Source organism: Euwallacea fornicatus, chromosome 2 (assembly GCF_040115645.1).
Source record: "Euwallacea fornicatus isolate EFF26 chromosome 2, ASM4011564v1, whole genome shotgun sequence".
Taxonomy (NCBI): Eukaryota; Metazoa; Arthropoda; class Insecta; order Coleoptera; family Curculionidae; genus Euwallacea; species Euwallacea fornicatus.
Genome location: NC_089542.1, coordinates 6,079,914 through 6,095,349, shown reverse-complemented (window position 1 = coordinate 6,095,349; position 15,436 = coordinate 6,079,914). Strand labels below are relative to the sequence as shown.

Here is a 15,436-nt window from a genome sequence, read left to right as displayed (position 1 = left end):
AACCAATGTACAGGGTCATTCAAACTCGACGCCCCACCCATTTTATGCGAAAACAGTTGGGCTTAGCAAAATAATTTTTTCACCAGATTAAATAAAAGGACGTAAGCTACAATAAATGCTAAAAACGTTGAAACGTGGAAAGCGACGCTCGGCGTCGCGACGCCGACTTTATATTTTTTTTCAGAAACATACCCTTTTTTTTCAAAAATGTGAACATTGATACATTCTAAACAAGTTTTGTATAAAAAGTTTTTTGAAATTTCTAATCATTTAAAAGCTACAGGAGAAACAAATATTGACATATTAGGTAGTCTTGGGGATATATTTCGCTACGCACTTACGCATGAAGTAGGCGAACAAACAATGTAAACCGTTGCCTAGCAACACAAACGTGTGCTTTTACGTGATCAGTTTGACTGAATGTTCATTCTCATATTTGATAGTTAACAGTAGAAAGATACTTTTTTAATTTAATATTAGAATAATGGTTAGTCATCAAGAAAAAGTCGATATGTTATTAATTTATGGCGAGACTCAACGTAATTCAAGAGCAGCAGTTAGACTATATCGAGAAAGGTATCCAGATCGAGTGATTCCTGATCATAAAATGTTTCCTCGTTTAGAAACAAATTTAAGAAACAATTCAAATGTATTTTCATGCAGAAAATCAATGCCAATAGCAAAATCTGTTTCTAATGATTTTGTCGTAGCTCAGATCTGCCAATTTTTTGAAGGCAATCCTAGAGCGTCAATTAATACTGCAAGTCGACGATTAAATTTAAGTTATTCTACAATTCAACGCACTCTAAAGAAGAATAATTATATTAATATGACCCTGTACATAGCTCATATTAAGACTTTGTGCATGTCATGATAATTGTGGTGAAATTCTACGAGGTCCTTGCAATATTATACTTTTGTATTAGCAGGCAGACGATTTAATTAATGAAAGTTCCCTTCACATTCTTCATAAGGAAAAATTCATCTTATACATAGTAATTACATGGATAAGCTTCTACCACTATAATCCTAATGGATAATCTGTATTGCTAGATGCAAAATTATGCATTGCATACTTTACTATATGGAAGCTTACGCAAGGCAAGGTTTCCGTAGTCAGGCACTGGTTACTAAATTCTTAAAATTTAGTTGCTATTATGACTGATGTATTACCCACTCAGGGTTACAAATTTCCAGCCCTGCCCTCCTGCTTAATCATGGTGCATTAATAACTAAAAATGACAAACAGAAAAACTTTCCACTTTGTTGTATACCGGGTGTACTAAGTTAAGTGTGCACTATGATTAATTTTGTTATTAGTAGAGATAGAGCCCTAGTTTAAATTGCAAAGAGTTGTATTTTCTTGGGCTGGTTGCAGTGGTAATACTAGAAAAACAATTGAAAATCGCGTTGTAAAGATAATATTTTTTTTTATGGAACACTGTGTATATTTATAAACGAAATTAAAACTAGTTTAAATTTATACAAAAAGCTTTTTGTCTGAAATTTATATTTTTGTTATATATATACGATTCTAAAACACCGCATTGTATTCGTGTAAAAAAGACATTTTAAAATGTTTTATCATATTTACTATGAATTTACAAATGCCTTAAATTTTTTATTTTACTAATCTAACTTATATATGACATTTTTTACTTTTAGTCGCTCAGCATTTGCTAGATTAAATTAATTTTATTGATTGCCGCTTATACAATTAGAAATAAAAATAATTCGATATCTTAAAAAATATCAATTTTAGAAAAAAATTACTGAAGTTTGTTGTATAAATTTTACTAGTTTTAATTTCGTTTATAAATATACACAATTTCCCACAAGAAAGCGTTTTTTTTTATTGTCTTTACAACTCGATGTCTAATTGTTTTTCTGGTATCACGACCGCAATCAGCTCAAGAAAATATAACTTTTTGCAATTTCAACTAGGATCTTAGATCGTATAATAACAAAGTTAAAAATGTTGCGTACTTAATTTGGTACACCCCGTATCCTTACAAACGCATTTAGCGTACAAAATTTTAATTTGTATATAAGGTTTATATACAGCTATACGGCTGCTTAAAAGAGACGCGGAATACATAAGGGGGCGATTGCTCAGGTCGTTTTATGAAAATATTTCCTATAAACATAAGTCCGTAAATGTATTGTTTCCAAGATACAGGATGTTAATATTTTTTTAATAACGGTTTTTGAAAAATAAATCGACTATTTTTTGACCAATTTTTTGAAAGTTTTTAAAAATCATCAAATCACAAAGTATTCTTAAGGAATAAAGGAATGGACCGTTAGATTTTTTGAAAATGTTTTTGTATCATAAATAAACATGCAATAAAATGGTTTTTATTTTTTATCTCATAAACGAAGTAGAATACGATAAAAATTCAAAAGACAAAAAAGTTGTATTTTTTGTAACTTCATCTCAAAATAATCTCGGAATTTAATTAAAGTCAGGTGCGTACATTTTTTGTCAGCAAATTTGATTAAAGTGTTTCCCCCCTGAAGTCACTGGATTTAATCAGTTTTGTTTGAGTTAGGGCCCAATTAGTTCCGCATTCTTCAAACAACACTGCGAAATTTCAAACAAATCACTCAAAAGATATTTGAATTATTTTTCAAAAACCGTTGAAAAAAAAATTAACACCCTATATCTGGAAAACAATACATTTCCGAATCTACATTTATAGGAACTTTTTTTCATAATATGACTTGGGAAATCACTCACTTAAATATTGCTACGTCGTTTTTTAAACACTCTTTATATATCATGCTTTAAAACACTTTAAAATTTTTGTTTAAAATTATAAGTTTTTTAATGCTTTCAGACAAAATAAGTTTTATGAAAATTATGAAATATTAAATTTTTTGCATTGATCCATGTGCTATCTGGTTGAAATTACCTACTTTGTAAATTAACTTAACCAAATTTATTTCAAATTTCATTAGACAAGGATGTAGCATATTTATTTAGTTACAAGAACGAAGCGCAAATAATATAATCTAGATATTGTTTGAAGTATCGCTAAGCCGAATTTCCATTTTCAAGTTTTCTATAGTTTCTCGAAGAAAACCCAAAATTAGTTTTTCTTCATTAGGCCATTTTCTTTATAGTTATTAAAGAACAAGCAAAAACTTGCTTCAATTACATAGAATAGAGTGTCCTGGTCATAAGAGAGTTAATTAAAATTAAAAAGAAAGTTATTAAGCTTTTATATTTTATTTATAATGCCAATCCTGAAACAATAATCGACAAATAACGCATCTTTCATGGGGCACCCTGGACTCCAATGTACTATCCACACAACATCTATTAATCTACAACACTAGTCTCTATAAATAATCCATATACACCAATTAAATTTATTTGGTGTTGAAGGAAATAGTATTTCCAGATCCATGTAATTTATGATTGAATAACTCGGGTCTGACCTTTCATACTAATGTTAGAACATCAGGCAAAAGTTGTAAAATTTCTCTGTATTAATATAACAAGGAAATACGGAGATTATTATGGCTAGATATCACGGTACTTACTGATGATAGTAAATGCTGCAATAAATAAGTTCATGGAAAGTAAATAGATATAATCTCCAAATCAGCTCAAATTCTATTTCCTGCTTAGTGATTTGATAAAAAGCAACTATTCTAGTTCGAATTAATAACTAAGATACATATAATACGAAATATCCTTTCAAATTTCTCTTTTTTTAGAACTGTAATTTGCTCCTTTCGTTACTCATAGCACACATAATTCTTGCAGCTGCAGACAACCATAAAGAATTTTCACTTTGAAATTAAATCACATTGCAGTCAAAACAAGCGTCAGTTTTATACAGGGCGGAACAGCTAAATGGAATAAATTAAATGTCTGCATTCAATATCATGTGAAAAAATTTCGAAACAAATCAATTCTAGATTCAAAAAATGCATCTTGCAACGTAAAAATTTCATCTCTACATTCAATCCCCTTTGCGTGACAATTGCAACCTCCAAATTTTTAAATCGGAAATATGGGTTTGTAATGCCGCATTTGATTGGTTTCTTTATTTTCTCCGCCAAATTTCTATGGTTTTAAACTTTATTGCTAAAATTTGTAAAAAAAACAACAAATTCATATAATTCACTAGAATCTATACAACAAACTAAATACTTAGTAACTAATACCATTTCATTATTGATAATGTAGAAAAATATCAAAACAAATCAATCTTAATTTGCTATGATATGTTCAAAATGCATGCCGTGAACCTCGTGGCAGCGTGCTAATCGTAAAAATGTCGTCTAACGTCAATCAACATCTGAAGTCTAACCGATCTAATCGCTAGTGTTGTTCTTCTTTTTAAGTCAACTATTTTGTTTTGTACACCACACTTTTCACATAATCGCATCACAAAAAGTCCAAAGGAGTAAAATCAGGTTAGCGTGCTGGCCATTCTAGCAATTCCCGCCTCTCTATCTACCAATTTGGAAAAGTTTAGTCGAGATATTGCCGGATATTAATATGGTAATGTGATGGAGCTCCATGCTGCTAGAAATATATCATATTAGCTGACACCGTTGGGTTCGCTTGATCAGCATATAAGTTAGCCAAAGTTGGTACAACATTCTTTTGGAGTAATGCTAGATAATTATCTCTACTCGACTTTCGGTCAACGAAGGAAGGATCTATGATATGACCTCTAATTATCCTTGTCCAAACATTAACCTTCACGGAGTTTTGCATGTCTAATTTTCTCATCGAGTGAGCATTCTGAAGACCATAAATGACAGCTTTGCCTATTAACATCATCCTGAAGTGTGAATGTGGACTCATCAGAAAACATTACATTTTCTTGCTGGTTAACATCGTTTGTATCATTTTTTCAGGTTAGTTCAGTTCAGTTCTTCTATCAAAATCGTCTTCATGGAACTCCTGAGTTGTTGTTGTTTTATAGGGATACATTTTATTTTCTTTCAATATGCGCAGAATCGAGGTATGACTAACATTGAATCCTAAAAATGAATGTAGACTAGAATTATGTGGGTCTTCTATAAAACGAATCATTACACCTAATTTGGTATCGTTATTCATTGCAGTGGAAGGTTCGTTTTTATCTGCCGTACGTGCCCACGTTCACGAAACTCCTTTGCGATTTTCCTAATTGTACCTCGGGATATAGCCGGAAGATCTGGAAATTTGTCTTGAAATTGACGAGCAACTTCGCCCTCTGCTCGTTTTATTTCCATAACCAATCATCTGTGGAATGATCATTTCATACATTTCTGTTAAATAAATCGTGTTTCTAAATTACAGAACACTGACAACTCAGCGTTTCCACTGAAACCAACAGAATCAGATTTCTTTATATTGAAGAAAACGGGGCAAAAGTGCAAATCAAAAACAAAAATCTAATGAAACGTTATTTTGTTTTTTTATTGTGCTGTTTGTTTAATTTTAACAATTTTCAAGAGTTTAAGAGGTTTGAGGTATACATTACAAATATCTCATAGTACAGTGATATTGATTTTTTTGTTATTTTATTACATTATCAATAACGAAATAGTATTCGTTATTAAGTTTTTAGTTTGTTATAGAGAATGTCGTGAATTACACGCATTTATTGTTTTCCTGTAAATTTCTGCGGTAAATTTAAAATTATAACAATTTTGAATAGAGAATGAAAAGTCCTTTCAAACGAGGTATCAAAAACTCATATTCCCTATTTAAAATTTTGAAAGGCAGCTATTACGCAAAGGGGGTTGAATTTATTGATGAAATTTTTCCGTCGTACGATACATTTGGGCATATTTTTTTCACTTTTGTCGAAATATGCTGATATTGAATTTATTCCAATTAGCCATTCCACCATGTATATATGTATAAGTACATTTTCACGCTGCACATCAAATAACTCTCAAATAAAACAACATAAAAGCAAAAATATTAATTTCGATGAGGAATTGTCCGCGATGAGTGAATTTTAGCGCGGGCCAAATAATGACGTTATTACCATCTGCGAATATACAGAGTATACTGAAATGCCTTAGGGAATACTATTCCCTTTTTTTCATAGCAGACAGGGGTATCCTAGGAACGAGGTGTACGAAGGTTAAAGAGACTTGTTGCAAAATATTCGTAAATAATTTTGTATTTGTAGAAATTCGATAATCAAAAAGTCGGCATACACCAATGGCTTTTTACAGAAAGGTTTACTACGGGAATATTTTCTACTAAAGAGCAATAACAGTTCTTTTTTTTATTAAAACACTGAGGCGTGCTGAGAGCAGGAGTTGCGGGATTAAACAGATATTACAAGAAAAAGTGTATACAGCTTATTAGTTTAATTCTTTTATGATAACCCGAGAACTCGTGTCGTAATTGAAAAATCAGTCTTACAATATTTTTTCGCAAAATTTGATATCGGAAAAGTGTGTGAAAAATCATTTAGCTAATTTGCAGAGGCTGTGCAAATACTTGAAAAACCTCCAGAACTTCAACCCTCCCTGTATAACTTAGTCCAGACATACGTAGGTCTATCTGAGACTCCACCATGGTATAAGAGATACACTATTTGGAACTTTTTAAGCTGATATCGCTTTTAAGTAAACTATTCATCAAACTGTTGTTTATATAGTTTTAATGTACAGACCAAAATCTCGAAATAGTGATTTTCTAGTTGCACCTACAGAATGAATTTTTCGAGATTTACTACGTGATATCTCAAAAACGGTTTAAGATAGGGGCATTAAATTTAGATTCGATCAAGATTAATATCATATTTTACGTCCCACTCCTAAAATCCCTAAAGTTACTTCGCCCAAAATGGAAAAAAAATCTGAAACTGATTTTAAGTTATCGGAATGGCGAAATCCACAGATATGTCAGAGAACTAATACTCCAACTCGCGTAACTTTTAAAGTCTAACTCTTATAATTTGAATTCCTTTTCGCTTGGAGGTGTCATTATTGGAAAAGTACGATTAAAACTCCACCCAGGTTTTAATTAACGTTTTGGAATGCTTACCTAAGGGCCTTTCCAAGGTTTTGCTGGGCGTTCGCACAACTGGAAGGGAACTGCGCTGTTTTCCACCTCTCCGGAACCCTGTAGAGCTGGTCTCCACCTCCGACATGATGCCAGGGTCGTCGTCGAAAAGCATGGCATTGGATGGGGGCGGGTATCCTCGCAAGTGGCCCTAATGAGGGTAACAAGTTTGCAGTGGATTGTTCAAATGAAATACCCTTAATATGGAAAAAAACTGCATGTTACATCTGTATCCTTAGACCGCAACATTAATTTCTTGAATAAATCGCTAAAATCTCGACACTTAATAATGCGCTAAGAAACGGAATTACCCGTGGCTAATTTAAGTCCCATCGGTCATTATCTCTTTTATTCGCCCTTTTCGCTACAGAATTCTTACAGTGAAAGTTGGAAACTCAACTAACAAAGAAAAACAAGATTAATACCAAATCTGGAACAATAATTGTTTTGCGTCAGGCTGGAAGATTAATTAGTCGGATAATGATCTCGGGGGTGAAGTAAATAGACAGGTGGTCAGTGGGTTAAAAAAATAATTTGTAATTTACCATTTTATTGCGTTTATTTTCGTGTCTACTTCGTCACAAATTTTGAGTATTAAAAATAGTTTTTTCATATGCCTACTTTCAGGCTCTGCTATACAATCATTGCTTAAAGTCGGTTTAGCTGCACCTGAACTAGTCCGTGCACCACTGATTAGATTAGTATTGCTGTTACTAAATATCATACATCATATTAATTTTCCAGCAATTCTATTTTTGTGAAATAGTTAACGAACCAATTCTGGATTCAACAAAACCGACTTTGAACCATAATTGTCTAATTGGTCTTAGACGTACTGAACTATCTATTAACCTTGGGCTATAGTCTAGAGCACCCATCAAGTTTAACTTCATCTAAATAAGAAGAGAATATTTCTGTTTGAAAACACTTTGGCGAAGAACGTTGGCTCTTAAAGATTTGACCACATTGTCCTATGAATAGCGCATTTTCTTGTCGTTACGAACTTTTATTCAGAAGTCTGTACGCCACTGGCAACAAGTAAAAAAAAATGAGAATATTCAGTGGGGGTAACTGTTGCGCGACAGTTTCACAACTGCATTGCAACTATGCATATGAAATAAACTACCATTGAGCAGCGAGATTCCAATATTTGCACAACTGTTGACGCTACTGACTTCGGCCTTTAAATTGAATTTTTTTTTGTTACAAAAATAGAATGAGCCTAATTCCTTAAAAATGTAAAATCCAAGTAAGGCAGAGTGGTTATTCTTGACAGTAGAGTTCTTCGAAAACATTCTCTTGCAAATGGGGCTTTCTCCTACAGTTATTAATCTCTGCTCAGGATTCCATAGGCATGCTACGCCTGTGGGTTTATGCAGAATCAGTCACCAATTATTGCTATAGAAAAATGTGATTCTCGACTTTAATTATATCGTAAAAAATCCTGTACTGAACGAAAATTTTAGAATTGAGAAACAAGAAATCCTTTAAAGGCAGCTTTCAAGAACAAGCTGTCTCTTCTAGGCACGTAGTACACCACTGAGTTTGTGTATGTTGTATACGACACTATTACTATATAAAGAAGGGTATTAAGTGAGGATTATTCAAAAATTGAGAAACACTGCGTCCGAAAAATCCCTAAAAATGATTTTGTAGGTATAAGTTAGTTGTCTTGAAGATATGCAACGCCACTGGTTTTGGGCATATTCAATACTCAAATATTTCAAAAAAGAGAGGGTATTAAAACTCTGAAGAAAGACATCGTTATATTGATTTAGTCAAGATTGATTTGGAACAAAAATGATGTCATGTCGTCGCGGAAGCGTTCATTAAACCATCCTTATGATACATGTATGGTTACTAGGGAAACAATATTACATGCATTCTAATTTCGCGAAGTCTAAACACATTACTAAATGTATAATACTTCTTCAGGGTTAAAACAATAAATTCATTGTAATATTGCTGTTTTCGTAATAAAAATTATTGTATAATATTCGTATACAAGAGGCTTTAAAAACCTTGAGCTCTACGAAACACTTCATCCCGCGTACTGTTTTGGAAGATGTCGGTGGTGCTTTAAAGGCCTTCTTATACATTCGAAATTGCACTATTATCCCACGTGTGTATGTAAAAATTTTACAACACTATAGTATTTTAAACATGAAATATATACATCTCCGTAGGATTCTGGCCACTCTAATTTTCCTCTCCTGCTTCCTTCTTTAAATAAGGCCCCGCCTTTGAGAGTTAACACAATCCGTATATGGAATATTACCAGTTTAATGTATTTTTGAAATTTATATTTTTGTTTAAAAGAAAAACCCGATATTGTAGAAATATTTTCGTTGATTGATTTGACCTCTGGTTACACCGAAACTGACCCTTACTTCATTTGTTTTTAATGGAATATGTAATTTTTTCAGTAAAAATGTTTTTTTTTGTTGAAAATAAACATAAGTTTCACAATACAACACAGTGCCGATTCTCAACGGTTTTATATTTATTTCGATTTTTTTGAGTTTTTCGACACATAAAGCTTTATTAAAAAAACTCAATTATTTACAAAATTATTTAACATGAATTGATTAAATCAATTTTGAATTACTGGAAAATTAACTAATTTTTATAGGCAATTAAAAAATTAGTAAAATTATTTAAAAGATTTTCAGAAACAAATGAAATTTACAATTTTTAAATTAGAAAAATAATTTTTTCAAACAGTACCTTACAATTATTTTTGCATCATTCGATTGGTAGGAAAAAAAACTAATACGATAAATATCATAAATATCAGAAATTAATACTGAATTGTATTATAATACTGATGTGTATTTTCAACAAAAAACCCATTTTTCTTAAAAAAAACTGCCATGTTCCATTTTAAAAAATGAAGTAAGTGTCAGTTTCCGGTGTAACCGGAAATCATGTCCGGTTGAAAATATTTTTGCAATGTGTGGTCTTTTCCACACAACAAAACTATAAACTTGAAAAATGTATTAAACTTGTAATTTTCCATATCTCGATTGTATACAGGTTACTTTTTAACATATCTTTATTACCTGACGAACTTCGGATTCCGGAGGTGTCAAAAGAATTTTCACATTAACCGCCTCGTTTTTCTCAAACGCAAACGAGCGTTCCGAGACCTTTATCAATCTCCTTTTTCCGGTCCTGTCCAAGATTTCATCTGGATTTAGACAGGGCAGGGAGTCAGTGAAAGAGATGACACTCGCCAAGGGATTGAAATTAACTTGCTTTGACGGATTTTTGTTGTCCCTTTTGTCGAGGTCTTTATTTCGACATCTGTTTTCCGTCTGAAGAGCCCGGCGAAACTTCGAGCCCATTTCCAGGCTTGGAGGGAGAGAAACGACACTTTGAGTTGACATATTTTTATTGGCCTATAAATTATCCCTGGGATGTAATATTAAGGCCAATTTCAAGGAAGCTTAATAGCGAAGTTTCCCGCACAAAATATATATAAATTTCCAGGTTATATTATACGTAATATTGTGGAAAGACAACCGACATATTCAAAGACCCGCCATAAACTGAATTAATTCCACTGAAGGATCATCATCAGGCCTGTAATAATGGTTAAGTCGGCCTAATTGGTGAGGTCACGCAATTTACTATTTTGATGAGAACAGGATCTGCGGCTTAACGATGATTCCGGATCATAATGAACTTGATGTAATAGGAATTTTCGCGTAGGGTGCGGCTTACCTCTAAATCCATGGTCCGAGATAATGGTCCTCCTTGACCAGACATGTTCGGCAAATATTGACCACCTGCACCTGCGCCCAGGGTATGCCTTCGAGGGTCGTCGCGCCGCGTACTGCGGCTTCTTCCTCTCACCTCTCCACCTTCATTGTCACTACGAGCTAAAAGAAAATATATGAAAATGTAAAAGATCTTAAAAATTGCAACTTTAAGCGTATGAAACAAATCGACGAGATCAGTTTAGGTTGTATGTGGTTGCGATAAATTTAAGCCTAAACAATAGGTTAGTGTTACGGTTGATTGATATTGCAACGTTGCAAGTTTAATTTTTTTTTTAATTGTTTACGAAAATAGTCGAAATGATACATTTTTTAATGAATTTTAAGGCCTTTTAAATAAAAAAAATTCAATACCGTACAGTTAAAAAAAAACGCAATTCAAAATCATTAATTTTATACTCACTGCATTTCGTAGCTTCTAGACTTGTTTTCTTGTTTCCGACGATTAAAAATAACACAGGGTATTTTCAAAAAGTTGGGATTTTTGATTTAATTAATATATAGAAAGGACCAAAAACATTGCATAAATTTATTAAAAATTGAAAGAGTTATTTTTCATGACAATCCTGGAACACGTCAACTATTGTTTTTTGTTGTGAATTTCTTAACGTAACCAACATGTATACAAAGCTAGCCATGTAGTAAATAAATGACATTTTTCATTTTTTTCTTAACGGCAACCATATATATTATGATGTTTTTGAGTTCTTTCAGAAATTCGAAATATATTTCATATAACATACTCAAATCTAAATTTAACAAATTTAAAAAAAATACAAAAAACTAAATAACGATAGAACCATTAAGACTTCAAAAGTAACAATGTAAACTACTATAATTTAATGTATTTAAGTGTTCTACTATGCCGCGAACTTCCTGACATTGGGCACGCCGCAATTCAAACTCCCCAAGAACTTTTCTTATCAATTAAGGAGGTATTTGTTGATCTTCTTGAGTAATTTTATTTTTTAACTCTTCCATATAACTCTTCTTGGCTTATTTCAATACACCCTGTGTTTCAGGTAATCTCATGAAAGAGTCTCTAGGGATGAGGTCAGGCGATCGAGCAGGTCACTCTAATTACCATATTGCGTAAATATTTCAGAATCTTCTCCATTCATGAAAATCGGCCAAAGCTTTTTGAAATAAGAGCTCTTACGAACGACTGGAAATACGCCATTTCGACTTTGTTGATGAACAGTTTAAATCATGTCAACAAATCTTCAGATAAAAACATTAATTTTTTTCGTTAATTAGTTGATAGATATATGACCTGAAAAACAGTGCATTTTAAAGAATGCGAAAATCGCTGATAAAACCAACATTTACAAATAAATATGTGCTCACGAGCCGCAGGCGAGTATAATAACACATATGAATAAGAAATAGACATTGGAATTGATATTTGTTTGTGTTATGTCATTTCTACGATTTCCATTACGAAGCCATGGGAAATAACCTTATTTCTTTAGTTTACGACTGCAACCCATAACAAATGAAAGTATACCGTATCATACGTGATTAAAAATGCAACATTCTCAAAGCCGAATTATTTCTTTACTCAAATGACTCTGAAACTTCAACATTTATTTCCCATCCTAATGAACATCCTCCTATCAAGGAAATTTATTCTACAGAGTATTCAACGATTCAACAACACTTTTATAAAAATCATACAGACTAGATTTATTTGGAAGACTTTTGTTCACAAATTTAGTGTCTGGAGTCATGTTCTTTAGCTAAATCACCCTTGATTTCCACTGATCCTGAATATTTTTTCCCTTTTGGGATATTTTTGAAACTTTTCCGACTCGACTTCTTAATAATAACTTTCTCGCATTTATGGCAATCGCTACATAGGAACACCTTTATTGAATACCGTTTTGTGAATGACAAAATAATCGGAGTTATCTTCCGATCTACGTCACTTTTGCCTCTTTGAATATCATAATCTCTTTCAACCTCTTCTCGCAAAACAATTTCCTCACCTTTAAACTGATCAACGTTTTTCAACCCTTTGGACTTGTTTTTATGCATCCCTAGGTCTCCATAGAATGCTGGAGGTACTCGAGGTTCATGTTCATTATCCTGGCTAGAACTTCTAGAGCCAGTGCTAGGTAAATCATACAAGGTCTTGGTTTGAGATTTGGGAATGTAGGAGGACTTAACTTTAGTCATTTTATACTGCCAATAATTGAGGCTTTGCCCAGGTTGTGTATCTCTGAAGGTGACGAATCTTCTACAGCAGAGCCAGATATTTATGCTCACGTTGTTGTACCAGACGTTGATTTCATTAAGATGCCCCGATTTTTTAATGGCGACATTTCCAATATTGACCCTCACTAGACCTTCTGAAGAACAAGGTATAGAACTGCAGCAAATTGATCTGCTTTTTTTCATTCTAGATGCAACTTCTGGCTGAATTTCTGTAGACGATTGAGGCATAAAGAGATTTATAAGAGTATTCTTAAAAGGAGCAAAAGTCTTTGGTATCATTTTATACCTAGGATCAGTCTCTTTTTCAGCCATCACAACTTCTCGAGATGCAGATTTTTCAACTGTCCTTTCCACAGGTATTTCATAGAAAGGCAAAATTTCGTCTGATGGGATTCGCCTAAGGGCCGCAGGCCTAGAATTTTCATGGATATTTGCCGGAAAATCTTCGATATCTTTATTCAGAAATTCTCGTAAATGCAATTGATGGCTGTCTACGAAACATGGTCTTAAAGGCGATAGGAAAAACATCTGCTCATTGAGGGGACCTATATCCGCCCTCTTCAGAGCCTCAGATTTTAGTTTCTCGAATGAAGCAGTTTCGGAGAAGTTTACATAGGAGATGAGCATGGTTTAATGAGGAGTTTTGATGAATAACGTACGTTTAATTTTGCCTGCGAACTGACAGAGTGTCAAATGAGGTTACGTTTTTAAAGCAAATAGCATAGGCACTTCATATTCCAGGCTTCGTCTTGTTTGCTAGGGAAAACTTTCCAGAAAGGTTTCCCCTTTTCCCCATTCCCTCGTGTGACATTTCCTGCTGCTTTAATTCAGATTAACTCTCCAGAAATCCGGGTTTATGTTGGAGACATTCCAGAGAGAGGAATAAAGTAGGCAAAAATAGGGCCCTAGGAATGTGTGAACTTGGTAAGACATTTGTGATAATATTGATTGAATTGTAGCTATTTGGGCGGGTGCTTGTAAAGGTTTTAAGATTCCGTTATTTTTTTATACTGGGTGTCCAGGCAAATCATAGACATGAGAGATTAACTTAAGAAATCGGATTTTATTTTCCTGTGCCTGCACGGATTATCCATTGGAAACTTTTAAATCGACGTCGTGGTACTCAAGACCGGCCATCATTCCGCATTTTTTTCAATCTTCTAGTCAGAGCCATTTTGGCTGAAAACGCCTCCAAATTTCAAAAATTCGTATGTCCCGTGTAATCGTTCAAGGCCACGATTGGTCAGATTGATTAGGGATCTCTTCGAGCAATTGCTGTAACTGTTTTTGCAAACAATGTTAAAGTTTTTTCTTTTTGTTCACTTACTCGTTTGATTGAAATTTAATATGTAGGTAGTTGTTTAATTTTTTTTTTCACTTTGTCTTTGATACATTTGAATAAAAGGTTAAATAAAAAAAGGACAATCCATTTGACATGAGGTTTTTACCCTTATATTGTTGGCGACATTGGGTTTGTTTAATTCTGACCTTGACTCTAACCAATAGTGGGATCGAACGGTTATGCGGGAGTTTCAAATTTTTTGAATTTGGAGGCGTTTTGAGCCAAAACAGCTCTAACTACAAGATTAAAAAAATTATGGAATGATGGCTGGCTTGAATACAATGACTTCCATGTAAAAATTTTTCAATTAGATAATCTGTGCCGGAGCAAAAAAATAATTACCGATTTCCATCATCCAGTTTTACAGAAAGAAAAACCTTATACCGCACTCAGTATGTTCCAAATAAAGAAATTTTTTAAATTTATTTGTCCCATGTTACTGTTTATTGTGAGCTGATCGTCACTTTAAATATGATGTTCTGAAGGCCCCTGATTGTACTGGCTTCAAATGTATATTTTTCAAATAATGATTAACCCTTACCAAGCTCGATAGGCAATATTAACTCGCATATCATAACCTTTCTAGATCTGGTTACAAAAAAAATATTTCTCCCATTTTTAGTTTTGTATCCCCATTTCTAAATCTGAAATGGTGTCAAGTACGTCCCTGCTTATATAGGATCGTTTTCCAAATTATAGAAAATGTATATAGCACTTAGTCTAAGCTAATACATGGGCGTATCACAGTGTTTTGAAAACAGTAATTTTTCATACTTATTTATTTTATTTATTACTTTAAAATCAGTGGAGGATCTAGATGTAGGTGGACCTAGGCACAAAGTAAATGTACATCCCGAACACGATAAGCAACTACCTTGATAAGTGTGTACGTCCGCCACTGAGTTAGAGTTCAGGCTATTTTTAATTTTCGATTAATTTTGTTTATGTAATGAAAGAGAACTTTTCATGTTAAATGGCTTTTCCTTGGCGGTTGTTTATAAACAATTCTGTATTGTAGCACGTTTATAGGTTTATCCAACCCGCATTGTGACCACAATG

At 33.2% G+C, this 15,436-nt stretch overlaps 1 protein-coding gene across 13 annotated transcripts in view; it reads right to left on the bottom strand.

The window, feature by feature from the left end:
* Positions 1–15,436, bottom strand: part of LOC136345809 (coiled-coil domain-containing protein AGAP005037) — a 119,465-nt gene that overhangs the window by 72,588 nt on the left and 31,441 nt on the right. For 6 of the 13 annotated variants that reach the window (XM_066294434.1, XM_066294451.1, XM_066294478.1 and 3 more), the window contains 2 exons: positions 10,763–10,920; positions 7,019–7,187 (listed from right to left, as the gene is read on the bottom strand). In XM_066294434.1, coding sequence (XP_066150531.1) covers positions 7,019–7,187; positions 10,763–10,920 — 327 coding nt within the window. Of the gene's footprint in view, positions 1–7,018; positions 7,188–10,098; positions 10,583–10,762; positions 10,921–15,436 lie in introns of those variants that run through there. The other 7 variants (XM_066294426.1, XM_066294487.1, XM_066294470.1 and 4 more) reach the window with 3 other exon arrangements.